The following is a 15,544-nucleotide window of genomic DNA, read 5'->3' on the forward strand; positions in this document are numbered from 1 at the left end:
CCAATGGTTCCACAAGAGACCCTGAAATGTAAAGAAGAATGCCCAAGAAATATTACCTGTAATTTCATCCCACAGAGAGCTGAATAGAGCTGGCAAGGCAGCCAGACTCCCAGGAAGTCTGAGTGATTTTACACTGAGACGTGAATGTTCTACTGCAGAAAGGTGTTACTTGCACCATTCAAACAGTCACAACTTATAACCAACCTTTTTCTAATGTTCTACTGGAAAATAGGATTTTCAATAAAAAGAAAAAGGGACCTATTATATGAAAGTGGCAGTGATACAACTCATTGTATCAACCTATTCAAAAGCATTCCACAGTCAGTTCTGAAAACACATTTTATTATGAAATGCTGTTTAATACAAGCTTATACTTGAAAAAAATAGACATTAATTCAGACATATAAGAAATCCTCTGAAGTAAAAGCACACACAAGGTTATAGAACAATCAGAGAAAGAAACTCTCCATCACGTAGCATGTTTTAGCCCAACCCTATGTCAGATTTTAAAACCTAGATTCTTAAGGTACCTGCAGCACTCACCTTGGAGGATTTGATTCCTGTATTAATTAGTTACTTTTACACAGGGGATATTGACCTAGACAGCATGAATGCTCCTTTGTCTACACAGTGCAGGCTTCCTGTTCAGTGACATTCCACTTGTGGTTTTGTGTTCCAGAATAACACTGTCTATCAAAGTTCAAGCAGCCTCACTTCAGGCTCCATCCAAATCATCCACAGCTGTGCAGAAAATGCAATCACAAGTGTGCAAAAAGCAACATCAAATTTGTTAATTAAATGAATCTAGAAAAAACTCCAAACTCCTAGTAGTATTGTTCTACTAGATGTATCCAAGCTAAATACAAACTCCTCAAGAGCACACTGATAGCATCACTTTAATGCTGAGTGCAGCTAATTCTATCACAGAAAGCTCCATTGGCTCAAATTTGGAAGAGGCACAAGATGTAGTGAAGGTGAACGTGTGTGCCTTGTAGAACAGCAAATACTCCAATGCCAAGTCTCAGCATGTGTCACACAGGGTACAAGCACATTTAACTGTGGGGAAACAAAATGGGGGAAAAAGGCCTTCCCTAATTTTTTTTACTAAGAGCAGTCCTAAAGAGAACAGCAAATTAATGAATAGCATTTCCATTTAAAACTGATCAGAGCTTACACAGAAAGGAGCTCTACTGTCATAGCTGATACCACTGAGAAGAAAAGCCAATGCTTAAGTGGAATGACATTATTAGAACTGTAAGGATAACCTTCAAAAATAGGAAATTCTAAGCCGCTCACCATCCAAGTGAGTGGAGTAGCCAGAAAGTAAATATCCAATTCATATTTTATGTCCAGGAGCAGAAAAGAGGCTCAAATGTATCAAGGTCATAAGTAGAGACACCAAGCTTCCCCCCTGTTACCTTCTCTTCCTTGTTTTCCACCAGAAAAAGACAACTAATGCCATCCAAATTGCCCACCTGGTCTTATCTCCAGGTAACTCCTTGCTGTCCACAGTAACCCCCTTCCAGACTGCAAGGGCAGCTAAAATGCCAGCTTGGGTGCACGTGAGAGAGTTAACAACCTGATTAATGTCTCTACCATGCTGGAATTATTTCTTCAGATTTTTACGGGGCAAATTCACCATTTATTTCAGTGAGCTTAATCCAGTTATAAGAGGCATCCCTACTCTTAACAGAATACTTCCCAAGACAGACACTGGATAAGCCAATTTACTTTGAAGGGCTTTCTTTTCCTTTTGCTCAGGAAAATCCCTCTGATCTAATTCTCCGCTGCAGCTCCTGTGTTAAAAAAGGTTTCTGGCCTATGAAACCGGAGATCTGAGGAGACAGATTTACTCATTCCTCCAATGAGTTTTCTTCTTTGTGTTTTACAGCACGGCCACACCTCCTTCGCAGCGGCTGGTGATCATGTTGGCAATTTCAGTCCAGCTGTCCATATGAGGGTTATAAACTTCAACAGAGTCAGAGGTTACCGGAGCAGCAAAATCAGGACTGGGAGCTCGGCCTCCCAAGGCATAGAGGAGTCCATTCACAGCCACAACACACACACCAGCTCTTGGGATCTTCATCGGAGCAACTTCAACCCACTTTTCCTAATGAGAGGGTGAAAGAGTCAACAAGTAGTTTTAGGGCAAGCCCTGATTCTGACCAAATAACTTCTAAAGCTTAAAGGCTGAAACATATCCGAAGAACACTATGTATGCACCTCACAGGCTCCAATATGGTATGTGTACAGTACCAAGAGGATTATCAAGCCAGGAATGACAACACTTTCACGAGGGGTCCAAATCACGTTAGTCACTAAAGAGCAGATCCCATACTGTCTGTACACAATGCCCCTCCCTTTCTTCAGTCACTGCAAGATGCAGTCTGTCTCCAAAATAGAGAATGGTACAGTTTGAAATGGGAAATAAGGAAAACTAGATTGAATTCAAAAAGCAAGCAGATTGGCACACTGGATTATGTTCTGCTTTTAAGAGTAGCTGCTCTTCTAAACAGCATCATAGAAACATAAGCAATAACAGTCAGGAATAATTTCTTATTTTAGTCATGCTGAAACACCATTTTGATGCAGAAGAAAGATCCTCAACTTTTCAGTGAGTTTTTTCTCTCTATTCAAATTATTGACCTTTCTACTGAAGAGGAGGAATCTATCCTCTCACCTTAAGCAAGTATTTACTAACCTACAGTATATCTGTGCATGGTTAAACCACAACAACTAGTTAGGATAGACCCTGAGATCACCAAAGCTTTGTTTCACTCAAGATCACCAGCCAGTAGTGAAAAGGAAATGGAATTTCCAGCTTTTTCTTTTTAAAGAAAGGAAGCAGGCTACCTCTACAGCATCTTACACAAACCTGATGCAATCTACATTTAGGAAGGGAATGGACTCTACTGTACCTCTTCAAATGAGTATCTTTCTACACTAGCAAGTGCATCCTGAGATTCACTGGAGCCTCCCACGGCGTAGATGCAATCGTTGAGAGCAGCCACACCAAGATATGCTCTCCGGGTGCCCATCGGAGCGAGCTCAGACCAACGTTTGGATATCGGGTCGTAGACTTCGACAGAGCGGAGCTCTACTCCTTCACTGCTGACACCACCAACAACGTAAATCAAACCTGCAGGGACAGAATTTCTCCTCCCTTAGGTTTCATAATACGAAGAAAGACAGAAAATGACTGTCACAACAAAGGTTTCAGCCTGACGTTAAGATGGCTTAAGAGCGACAGAAAAACCTCCTTTTGTTCAGTAGCAGCACACGTAAAGCTTTTGCATGAGTAACTTGGGGCTTGAACACTGGAAGCTCTGATGAAAGCAAAAATTAATTAAGTCCAGGGGAAGGAATTCAGAAGGTTGCAAATGCTGACCAGGCCTGAATCAAATACTTAATAGGCACATTTATTTACCAAGTCTTTAGACATGTCTGTCTTAAAATAACCTGTAGCAACTCTTCAGATTGTCACAAAGAAACACACACAAACCCAAATATGGAAGGTAAATAAAAGCAGTATCAGGAAAAACTGTTTTCATGAGATAAAAGGCAGAAGACAAGAGAGAACTTTATAGTCTTTGAGTTCTGTAGAATTAGAAATATGGTACTAGAAGAGCAAACAAGCGAAGCACAAACACGTGCAACTGACAGCTCAGTACAAGACAACGGTAAGAATTCATGACTGAAACATAAAGCTTCAAAATCCAACAGCTGTTGGAACTATTTATGGATACAAACTTAACAATACACACCTTGCATTTCACAACACCCAAAGCAGTAACGGGGCATAGCCATGCTTCCCACCACATCCCAACAATTTTCTTCAGGATCAAATCTTTCAATTGTGTTGCCGATCTCTGCTCCAACCCAACCTCCTGCAAATAATAGCAAACACAGGAAAGAATTTAATGGCATGAAGTTGTGTGTTAGCTGCATGTTTAGCATGCAGTGCACTGTTCCAGGACAAATTCTGAAACCAGCACGCAGTCAGTCTACAATGGACATAAGTTACAACTAAACAATAACTAATCCACAAAGATTTGGTATATTAATGCTTATGGACACAGCTGGTTTTCAAAACCTAAACTGCAAATTTGCATCACTGAGACGTAATATTTAAGATCAAATCGCTTTGCAAGTTCCATGAATCTTTAAAATTAACTTCACTTAGGGGGAAAAAAAAAAAAAGAGAACTTACCCAAAGCATAGATAGCACCATAGCAAGTGCACACTCCCAGTGCACAGCGGGGATGGTTCATGGAAGCCACAGTTGTCCACTGCTTTGTAACAGGGTCATAACATTCCGTACAGTCAAAAATCATCGAGTTGTCCTCACCTGCATAATAAGAGCAAGAACAGAGATACGGGAAATGTTTTGCAGATATGGAAACATTCTTCAACTCCTTCCAGGACAGGCAACATTTGAATACAAGATCTATCTTTCAGCCAAACAGCCAACGTAGCAAAAGCATTGTTTATACCCAGAACTGAATAATCACTAGGAACCGCTTTCATCAACAGTTCCCTGAAACGTTACTGAAAACATCAGAGGGATGAACAACCACATGATGTGCTGCACATCTTTTACTCTGCAGCACAACTGCCAGGGTTTTCAGGACCAAAGAATGTGTTCTGAGGTGACAAAACCAGTCCACATATGCATTCTTGAGTGATGGGCTAGTAGAGCTACTCATCACATCCTTGTGCAAACACACATAACGAGCCTTTCCAGGCAGGCAGACCACAAGTGGTCTGTCCTGTGCTACTGCCTTTTATGCTATGGGCTTCTGCCAGACTACAAGTGAGACAAGGAATTCCATTAGTGGGGGTATGCAAAGCCGTATGGTAACCTCTGATTTGCTACACCATGAGGGGAGAGCAGCTTAGCAAAAACTGGCCAACACAGGAGCCCAAACAGACATTCACAGAGCAGTGACAGTAGAGAACCAAGGCAGAGAACGAAGGAACCCCAATTATACCTAAAAGTTGTACTATCTACTGCTGGGTTCCTCAGAACCACTTACAGGAAGAATAATTTAAAAAAAATCCCCATCCACGAGTTCTCCGGTACCCATGTAACAAAGAAAGCATATTTGAGCTGTTACCTCCAATGGCATAGACCATTCCTCCCACCACAGCCACCCCCAGCCCGCTCCGGGCCTGGTGGAGAGAGGACACTGTGGTCCAGTAGTGGCTGAAAGTGTCAAATCGCTCCACACAGCTGAGGGCTCTGCTGTCACTCCAGCGTCCTCCCTGCAGTCGGTTGTACCCACCTGGAAAGTAAGTGGAAAGAGCGTGGCTGAGTAACAGCTTCTTGCTCATCCCCGTGCTCCTATAGCTAAACCACCGAAAAAAATTACAGTAACAGCCATTTAGCCACTTTTAGTAGGAACTGGGTTTTGACAACAGCTTGGTTTCTTCAGCCCACAGGGAAGACAGGTTGGCTTGAGGGTCATGGTAATTGTGCTCAGCTGACACCATAATGCTACAAATACTAGAATTCATGTTTTGAATAAAACACAGAGATGTGCTTTGCTGAAAACTTGCAATTTCAAGTAGCCCATCACATGAACCAAAGTATCCTGGACAGAGAAAACTACAGCTCTCAGAAGAACAAAGGGTGCAGTGGATTTGCATGTACCATTCCAGCAGCGAACCCTGGGTAAATCCTCTGCTGATTTGCAGCTTTCCACCCAAGGCAAATTACTTTTAGACAGCAAATCTGGGCTTTGAATGCCATGTCATAATGACAAGAAACACGAATGCTGGACTTCTGTGCAATTCTAAGCAGAAACCAGCTAACATGGTAACTCAGCCATGATGAAACATTTTGCTATCTTTATATATTTTGATTTAAAAAAAAAAAAATCCAGTATCTCTTCAGTACTGTAACACGAGATACTACTTCATTTGTTTTACAAGGTTCAAACAGCCACGTTCTAACCTACTGCATAAAGGTACTTCCTGGCTTTCCTCCGGGGACGACCTTTAGAAGCCTGCAGAAAACTGCTGACCTTGTTCTCTTTGGGAGACTTAGAGACTTCACAATATTCTTTCAACAGAGTTTGCAGAGCCACCCGAAGACTGAAATCTGGAATACCTTGAGGAAATAAGTAGAATAAAAAAGGCACAGTGAAAAGTTAGAGGCAGTAAGCAACTCAGGTGTAGAAAAATTAATAGCTTCTCCTAAAACAGCAGACAAATCAAGGTTGCCTACTTTTATATGGTTTTTTGAAAAGCAAGTTTTTAAAGTAAGCTGTGCTTGTTTGTTAAAAAATAGAACTCGTTTGCTATAAGTATTTTCACTCATCATGCTATTAATGTAAAAAAAAGTCCATCAAAGCCCAGTAACTCCAAAAAACACATGGCTTGCTCACATGATATCCTTTCTTTCGTTCTTTCACTTACTTTCTATGTATTTTAACAGCCTCTGTGCTGGCAGCAGAGGGAATCGAACAGGCTCCAGTACTTCTACGACGTATTTCTTTCTTTTCCCCACATCCTTCAGGATCCATTGCATGGCCGCTATGAACACCTGGTACTCGTCCTCGATGCTCAGGTCCTCACTCCGCAGGATCTTCACGAGCTGCTCCTTGGTGAGCGCCAGGAACTCCTCCCCGCCCTGCACCTCCAGGAAGTGCGCGTGGATGTAGCTCTCGGTGAACTCCATCAGGTCGTGACAGGCGATCTGCTCGGAGAACTGGAAGAGGCCGATGCAGTTCAGCGGGTCGATCTGCCCCTTGAGGAACTCGCAGCAGAGCTCCACCACCTCGGTGAGCTGCAGCATGTCGGCGGCGACGATGAGCTCCTGGACGTTGTGCTCCGCGATGCTCACCACCCCTGCGGGCACCAAACCACAGCGGGGCCCCGCTCCAGCCTGCGGCCGCGGGGCGCCCGCCCCGAGCCCCCGCCACAGCGCTCACCTGTGTAGATGAAGTCGAGCAGCGTGTGGAAGGTGCCCGCCTCCACGCCCGCGATCCGCACCACGTCCCGCCCGGTCTCCTTCATGCCGCCCGCGAACAGCGCCGCGAAGTAGGGGCTGCTGGCCGCCAGCACCAGGCGGTGCACGGCGAACGCCTCCGGGCCCACCTCCAGCCGCACGTCGCAGAAGCACTGCCCGGCGCGCAGCCGGTTGATCTGGGCCAGGAGGAGGCGGGCGTGGCGCTCGGAGCTGGAGCAGGAGCTGGAGCTGGGGCTGGCGCTGCCCTTGCCCGCCCCGGCGCTCGCCGCCATCGCGGAGCTGCTGCGGCGGCGGCACCGACACCTCCCGCCCGGCCCCGCGCCGCGCACGCGCCTGCTCCGCCCGCCCGGGCGCGTGCGCGCGGGGGGCGCGCGCCCCGCTGAGGCCGCGCTGACTGGACAGGGCGCGTGCTCTGATTTGGGGCTGCTGAGGGGTCGTGGGCTGAGGGCGCTCTGTGGGCTGAGGGCGCTCTGTGGGCTGAGGGCGCTCTGTGTGCTGAGGGGTCGTGGGCTGAGGGCGCTCTGTGGGCTGAGGGCGCTCCGTGTGCTGAGGGCGCTCCGTGTGCTGAGGGCGCTCTGTGGGCTGAGGGCTCTCTGTGTGCTGAGGGCGCTCTGTGTTGCTGAGGGTCCGTGTACTGAGCACACACCCCTCAGCCGCTCCTCATAAGGCGTGTTTTCTAGACCTTTCGCGAGCCTTGTTGCCCTTCACTGGACACGCTCAATGTTCTTTCTAAAATGAAGAGTCCTTGCGCACCCCCACTGGCACCTCTGGCCACCCTGTGCTCGCTGCCTGCTCCATGGGGAGCTTGCTTGTTGTTAAACCTGGTCCCCCGATAGCTTATTCACTTATTCACTGTCTTCACAATTTCTGTCACTCGGTCCTATTCCCTTCAGTCATGCTCTTGCAAACTCTGGATCCCTGTCCACCTCGACCTGTGCTCGTGAGGGAGAAACGTGGCAGTCTTGGGGAGAAACCACAGTTGCTGCCTGTCTGTGGGGGCATTGCCTGTCCTGAGCTCAGGGCTGTGGCACCAGAGCCAGTGCATCACATACTGAGTTAAACACATGTGGTCACTGAGTCAGGCAGAGCTGGCATTGATAATGAGAGAAAAACATCCCTCCTGAGTTTTTCACAACTGTTCGAGGAGCGTGACAGGCAGACCCAGCCCAGCACCCCCTTTCTTCAAAGTCTCATGCCATTTCTGGGCCTTCCTCTTCATTCCAGCACAGATGTTTCATCAGTGTCCTGTAGCAGCACCACGTGGGTCACTGAAGTCAGCACTGACCCTGAGGCAGAGCATGCTTCCATCTCAGTCTGTATAATTCCCTGAGTCAGTGCATGCCTGAGCACTGACAGGGGATGAGCATCACATACCGAGTTAAACGCACATGGTCACCGGGTCTGGCAGAGCTGGCACCGATTCTGAGAGAAAAGCATCCCTCCTGAGTTTTCCACAACTGTTCCAGGAGCACGACATCCAGCCAAAGCAAAAAGCAATCAGAGAGCCACTTGGAACGCTTCCATATCTATTTGCTGTGAGACTGGGAAAGAAAAACATGTCTGCTCACAGTTACAATGGTCATGGCCCCTCAGGCTTTTCTCATGATTCTGCGTTTCATTGTCATGACTTTAAAATGTACTTCTGGAAGGAATTTGAATTGTGATACCCTCTGGGGCCTGTTGGTTTCTCTGTTCATCAGCATTACATTCTAATTACATTTCAAGTTGTTCTTAAAAAAATATCCATAGAAAACATAGATCTAGATAGAAGAAGGTTTCTGCAAGCACACACAGTTGGATGCATGCTGATATAACTCAGTACAAATTTTAAGCTCGGCTAATAAATGCATTGAGGTTTTTCTTTCTTTGACACATCAGTAAAAGAAACCAAACCCCTCTCATGCTGACATTTTATTCATCGGAAGTGGCCTGTGAATAAAAGGCTTAAAATTCTCCTAAATGCCAGTGGCTTGCTTGCTGGCTGATGTCAGCTGTTAGACTCCAGGCCAGCACTAGGATTTCACACCATGGTGCCAAATTTTTGGACACAAAATAGCATTGCTGAGCTGGCTAATTTTGCCCCAAAGGACTGTGCTGTGTTGATGTGGTTGGATGGTTCCATCCCCAGGGAAGGGCACTGCTTCAGCAGGTGTCTTCTGTGATCAGACAGGAGCTGTACAGGATGGGGCTAATGCTTCCATATACTATTGTGCGTCTCCCAAAACATGCTGTAGATTTTCAGGAACCAAACAAGCTATTCAGGCTTTCTCTTGAAAAACCCCTGTCCCGCAGAGGCCCGTGGCTCCTCAGATTTCACTGGCTGAAGGCTTCTCAGGAAGAAAACCTTTCCAGATGCCTGGATGATCTGTGGAGCCGAGGGAGATGTCTTGCTACCTTTCCCGAATCCTGCAGGTGCCGCTGTTACTGCAGGGTAATGTATTGGAACATTAGCAAAAGCGGGACTGCAGGATGATGTATTAGAACATTACCAAAAACGTGAGGTTGAAAGCTGTTGCATGTGTAGGTGCTGAACCCCTCCTCTGTTACAGGGAGATCTTTGTTAGATCCAAGGTTTTCTGTCTTCCCCCCGCCCCCCCCCCCCCCCCCCCCCCCCCCCCCCCCCCCCCCCCCCCCGAACTCCATACAGATGGAGAGCTTTCAGTCTCAAAAAAACCCCACACCAGTAAACCTACCACCAAAAACCCCCCAACTCACAGGCAGGCTGACTTCACACTCGTGCAACATGGAGGAAAGAAGAGGAATACAGAAGGTACTGTACTCCTGGAAGAAAACATTGGTTACCCCATTATCACCCCAATGCTGATAATCATGACTGGTTATTTTGTTGTCTACCCAGTGAAAAGCCTCTAATGAGCTACAGGCACTAGATTCTAATTAGATACCGGCATAAACCTGTTATCAGCTTACATTTTCACGTGATACATAAGCTTTAGTGGATAAAGAAGCTTCCCTTCAGGATCTGAATGTTTCCAGTCTCTGTGGGTCACAGTGTGCTTCCCAGTGAGGTAACACATTTTCCAGGCCGAAGCCATGTGTGAGAAAAGTCTCTCTTGGCAGGTTTGGGCCAGGCCCAAGAGCTTTTACCTTCCTTCCTGTGAGGGTTAATGAATCTTGATGAATATGTGTGTATGTGTGTGTAGGCTAAAGGTGTGAACTGGAATTGACCTAAAGATGGAGAGCAAGAGGGGTCCCCAAAACTAATTTTTCTGCACAGGCAGTCCCAGAATATATGGCTTGTGTGGAAACATTTAATTTTTCACACTGTCAGCAAGGTGGTGATGGCTGTGTCCATTTCTCAGCTGAACTGTTAATGGCTTGGGAAACTGTAAAGCTCACTGCCGTGCCATGCTGAATGCCTCTCCTCTCCCTCTCCTCTCCCTCTCATCTTTAGAAACCTTTGCGAACTTTCTTGTCTGTTTTGGAAATTGTAATTAAGATTTTGTACTACTTCCACTATAATATGGCTTCAGGTAAAGGTGGCATTCAGGTAACAGTCTGGCATCAGAGTTGTCAGTCTGGAACAGGTTTAGCATTCTTGAAGTGGGTATTGAGAAACTCCTGAGTCTCCTCATTGCACCCAAAGCACTGAGGCACAGGCTGTGCTGGTGTCCAGCTGAGAGGGGTGTTGCCCTCCGAAGATCAGCCCTGCCCCGGGGAGCCACGTGGCAGCAGCAAAAGTGGGGAACACATCTGAGCCATAGGAGCCTTCAGAGGGAATGTGACATTTCCAATGAGTAATGGACAGATAATGTCTTGTGATCTCAGGAGCACCGGCAATATTTCGGTGCTGTGTGCTCCAGGCTACACCTTCACAGTAGCATTGGAAAAGAAAGGTGACTGGTATATGATAAAAAGTAATAAAACAAGGAAAAAAACTTTTTTGGTCCTAGAGTATGCCCTAACGATGAAAGGATCCTGTCATCTGACCTACTTGTTTGGAGAGGTTTGTGTTCTGGGTACACTTACCTAGCAGGAAGTTTGGAGGAATTCCAATTAAACTGGGAATGTTGTGCAACATGCATGGCTGCAGTTCCCCACCACTTAGAAGATTCTTGTGTTTAAGCCATAGATCTGGAGCAACTCCAGGCAATTTGATTTAAAGTAAACATCCTGGATGCAATGTGTCAGATACTAGCACAATATTGTTTTAGTCTTTCTCATTTCTCCTGTGGGAATAATCATTCCATGAAGAAGGAAAGTGATCTAATGAGAGAATTAACTCAAGAGCTTGAATACTGAATTAATCACAGATGTCTGAGAGGGGAACCAAGGCAAACTCCACAGAGAGCTCACTGCATTTCCAAGGAAGGAGGCCAGAATAATACTAAGACTCAGATAGCAGACCAAAACAGAGGCAGGAGAGATGTGCTTTTAGTAGCTAAAGGGAATCAATACTTCCCTTTAGCAGCAGAGAGACTTTCCCCCCTCATGTCTCTGTGAAGATAAACCTCAGTAGTAGGAGATTGCTGCAAATTTGTCTTGGAGATGTTGAAAGCTGCCAGATTGTTGGGGTCTGATCCTAACTGTGCCCTCACACTTGTTTGAAGCAGATGATTGATTTCATAGCTTGGGTCTTTTTTCACTAGTAGTCTAGAGCTGACCTGCAGCTTCACACTGAGTTAGATCTGCTTGCTAAGGTGACTGGATCAAAGGTGCAGATCTTTTTTTGCCAAAAGGAAAAATGCGTTGTGCTTGAGAATTATCAGTCTGCAGGCATGTGGGAGTTCAGTCTTGCCATTAGCAAAGTTTGGCACTGTTTCAAGTGGTAATCCAAACCCTAATGCTTTTTGGACTCCTTACTTAACTCTTCTTGTCTAAATCTCTGTGTTGTGTGTAGAGCAATCACACAACAGAACCATGAGCTGTCTAGAGCATGTGGCATTTTTTTTTAATAACTCCAAGTTATGCAAACCTTTGGAACAGAAAAAAGGAAGAAAAATAACCAGAAAATGCGCATAAATTTGGCTAATTTTATTCCTTTTATATTATGTAGTCATTAGATACATATCAGCAGCATGTTTGCTCTCCTAGAACATGTTGCACTTGCCTTGTCAGAGCCTGTGAACTGAGTTCACTGAGAAGATGGATAGAGTTAAACTCTGCCTGATACCCACCACATTCCACCGCCTGTGTGTGTGGTGGGGTCATTCCAGAAGCAGCGCCTCAGTGGAATGTGAGATACGTCATGAACTCTGAGGAACTGTTAGTGAGATGTCTGTGGGTCCTGCTTGCTTAGTGAGTCAGGACTTCCAGAGCTCCTCATACACCGAAGCCTTAAGAGATTAAAACTCCCACAGTGTAACATTTCACCTGTGAATGGCATAGGTTGCTACTACACGTCCCAGCTCCTTGGCTGCTCTGCTCTTGCCTTGTCATACACTTCCCTGGATGAGTTTTTCCAATGATTTACCTCTCCTCAGTGCAAGCATTTTTCACCTCCCTTTTCAGAATTTCACCTTTGGAGGCTTGGTCTAGTTCTTTGGTTAGAAAGACTGTTTTTATTCTAATCTTGTTCTTCAAAGTGCTTGCAAATTCTCTACTTCATTGCCTGACTAAACATAAGTGTTGACTAGAATCAGAAGAGACCCTCTGGGATTCCAAACAGAAGATCCGTCTGTGTTTAATGACAACATGGTCATAGTAATCTTTTAATATATTTTTAACAAATTGTGCGCCTGTGTTATAGTGACTTTGTTTGCACTTTGGTTTTCTCTGATTGCTTATCAGAATGTTACATTAAATGTTATCAAAAACCTTAAAAAGTCATATCTGATTTACAGCTTTCTTTTCTCTGCAGGCAGGTCGTCTCTCAGCAAGGGAAATTAGCCTGTTTGATGTTATTTGTCTTAAACAATGCAAAAATTATTATTTGTATAATTCCATTGTCCTTCAAGGTACATGGAAACCCATTGTTGAATAACTCGTTTTGATTTTTGGATGCTCAGGCTTCTTGCGCTATTTTATTTCATAAAAGGCTGGAGTGTGTCCAGAGAAGGGCAACTAAGCTGGTGAAGGGTCTGGAGCACAAGTCTTATGAGTAGCAGCTGAGGGAACTGGGGGTGTTTAGCCTGGAGAAGAGGCGGTTTAGGAGGGACCTTATCGCTCTCTACAGCTACTTGAAAGGAGATTGTAGCAAGGTGGGGGTTGGTCTCTTCTCCCAAGAAACAAGCAATAGGACCAGAGGAAATGGCCTCAGGTTGCACCAGGGGAGGTTTAGATTGGATGTTAGGAAATATTTCTTCATGGAAAGGGTGGTCAGGCACTGGAACAGGCTGTCCAGGGAAGTGGTGGAATCACCTTCCCCAGAGGTATTTAAAAAACATGCAGATGTGGCACTTGGGGACAGGGTTTAGTGGGGGATTGGCAGTGCTGGGTTAATGGTTGGACTCGATGATCTTTAAGGTGTTTTCAAACCTAAAAAATTCTGTGATTCTCTAATTTTTGCATAATAACTTTTGCCTAATAATTTCTTGTAATACCTTTTGTCCAAGGATCGTCTTACAAAGCGCAGCTCCATTTGCAGTGTGAAAAAAGGCTCTGAAAGAGAACTTGTCTGTGCTAGTCTGAGTTCTGCAATACTTGCAATGATCAGATAAGTCTCTTTCTGACTCTCTCCCACTGACTCGGTTTGCTTCTCACTACTTATTTTCCTTTCAGGTATATTTTGAAGATTAATGAATATTTATGTTGCACATGAAAAATGCAACAGAAGCTGAAGATGTCATAATTACTGATGCTTATTATTTTTTAAAAAGGAAGACTACAAGGCAGTCGATATCCATGGAAAATCATGAACTATAAAAATAGAGTGAGGACTCCAAAGGTACTACAGGAAATTGTGGCCTGAGGAAGAAAGCCTTGCAATGGCACAAGGTACAGTGGGCAAGGTTTTTAATAATGCTTGGTATTGAAATATATACAGGATGAAGTATTAGTATTACAGAAGGATGATGAAATCCTTTTCAGTCTGCAAGTAATTAAAGATGAGGTTCCTCATTATGAGTAACATTCATAATTTTAAAGCAGCGTGCTCAGGTAACATAGTAAAGATCTCTAACAGAACTGTCAAGAGAGATCTCATTTGTAAGAACTCCTGGCACGTCAGTGAAATTTCAGAAGACTCACAGTATTCTGCCAATGTTTAAGGAAAGAAAATTAAATAAACAGAGCAATCATGATGACCCAGCTAGCTGTGTTATGGTTAACGTGACACCAGGCCCAAGTAGCACAGTACACAAGCTGATTCTCAGCCAGGTCGTAAATAAGTCAATAATTGGCAATTACTTTTGTTTTCTCAACACTGTCTTGTTGGTAAGTCCAATGTAATTTATTGATAAAGGTTGTAAGTCTGTTTCCTCAGATTGCTGTAGGAACATATTTCACAACCTATTTCACAAAGCATTTGATTTACTCTTGTGACATTTTAATAAAGCTCTCGGTCAAGTCACTAAATACAGAAACATTTCAGTGGTCTGGGCCAGTGTGGGTCCAGAGGCAGGACATGCTTTTGAGCTGTGAGGCATAGCAAGAACTTAGCTAATCCAAGCAGCGTTAGGTGGGGATGTCTGCAGCCACCAGTAACTTGGATCCTTCTTTTCCCTGGTTACCTGCACAGTGTATTGTTCTAGTCTATATTTTAGCGATTCCTGTTATTTTTCATTTTGCTTTACCTGAGTTATCCTAGCCTTTCTGCAAATGTAAAATCCCCACTGATCCCATTTCTGAGTGTCACAAAGGTTGTTTAAGACATAAATTACTGCGAGTTTGAAGCAACTAGACAGAGCAAACAGTGGCTTAAGAAGGTTGGTGTATTCAGGTGAAGGTTTTGTAATACAACCAAGTGCAAAGCAAGAACTATAGGAGCTTATTGCTTAAGAGTTCACACCTGTGGGACCAGGGAGCTCTACAGTGGAAAACTGACTGTAACACCAAGAATTATAAGACATGGACACTGGAGGCATAAAAATAATCAAAACTATGCTCTTGTAGACACGGGCAGTGCAGTTAGGGAGAAGCGTGGGGAGAGGCAGGGACAAGGTCTCTCTCTGTAGGTCACCCTTAGCACTGCCATGGAGTATGGCTTTGATTTGTATGATTTAGGGAGGATATTTAGGGCTGGAGAAGGTGCAGAGAAGAACCATAAGTATGATTTAAAGAGAGAGGGAATGTCTTATAATAACACATGTAAACTGAAGAGAGCTAAGACAGACCTAATTGCTATGAAGCAGTTTGATCCAGGGTATGTGCTGCTGAGCAGAAAAGCAATCCTGAAACATGAAGAACTCTTTAATAAAAAAGACTTTTGCAGAAAGCAGTGGCTGAAAGCTGAAACAACAAATGTTAAACTGGGAATTATCTCTAACACTGAGGAAACAAATTATCAGGTGCATTGGACAATTATTTTGAGTTTTAAATTAAACCCCCCATTATCTGAAGTTTTAAATCAAGGTTGAAAGTCTTTCTGGAAGAAAATGCATGGATCAATGAAAGAAAGACCAAAGGTATGGGGCAATTTCTATGCTAGGGACAACAGAGGAGTTCTTGACTTTT

The 15,544-nt window shown here is 44.6% G+C and overlaps 1 protein-coding gene across 1 annotated transcript; it reads right to left on the reverse strand.

The window, feature by feature from the left end:
- Positions 1-321: 321 nt before the first annotated feature.
- LOC114001769 (intracisternal A particle-promoted polypeptide) lies at positions 322-7,271 on the reverse strand. The gene is made up of 8 exons (XM_027747228.2): positions 6,936-7,271; positions 6,421-6,852; positions 5,957-6,112; positions 5,118-5,285; positions 4,211-4,348; positions 3,765-3,887; positions 2,919-3,139; positions 322-2,110 (listed from the first exon to the last, which is right to left on the reverse strand). The coding sequence occupies exons 1-8, from the start codon at positions 7,243-7,245 to the stop codon at positions 1,886-1,888; spliced, it is 1,773 nt and encodes a 590-aa protein (XP_027603029.1). The 5' UTR covers positions 7,246-7,271; the 3' UTR covers positions 322-1,885.
- Positions 7,272-15,544: the final 8,273 nt, after the last annotated feature.

This window comes from Pipra filicauda, unplaced genomic scaffold (assembly GCF_003945595.2).
Source record: "Pipra filicauda isolate LSUMZ 115617 unplaced genomic scaffold, ASM394559v2 scaffold36_size6622888_pilon, whole genome shotgun sequence".
NCBI lineage: Eukaryota > Metazoa > Chordata > Aves > Passeriformes > Pipridae > Pipra > Pipra filicauda.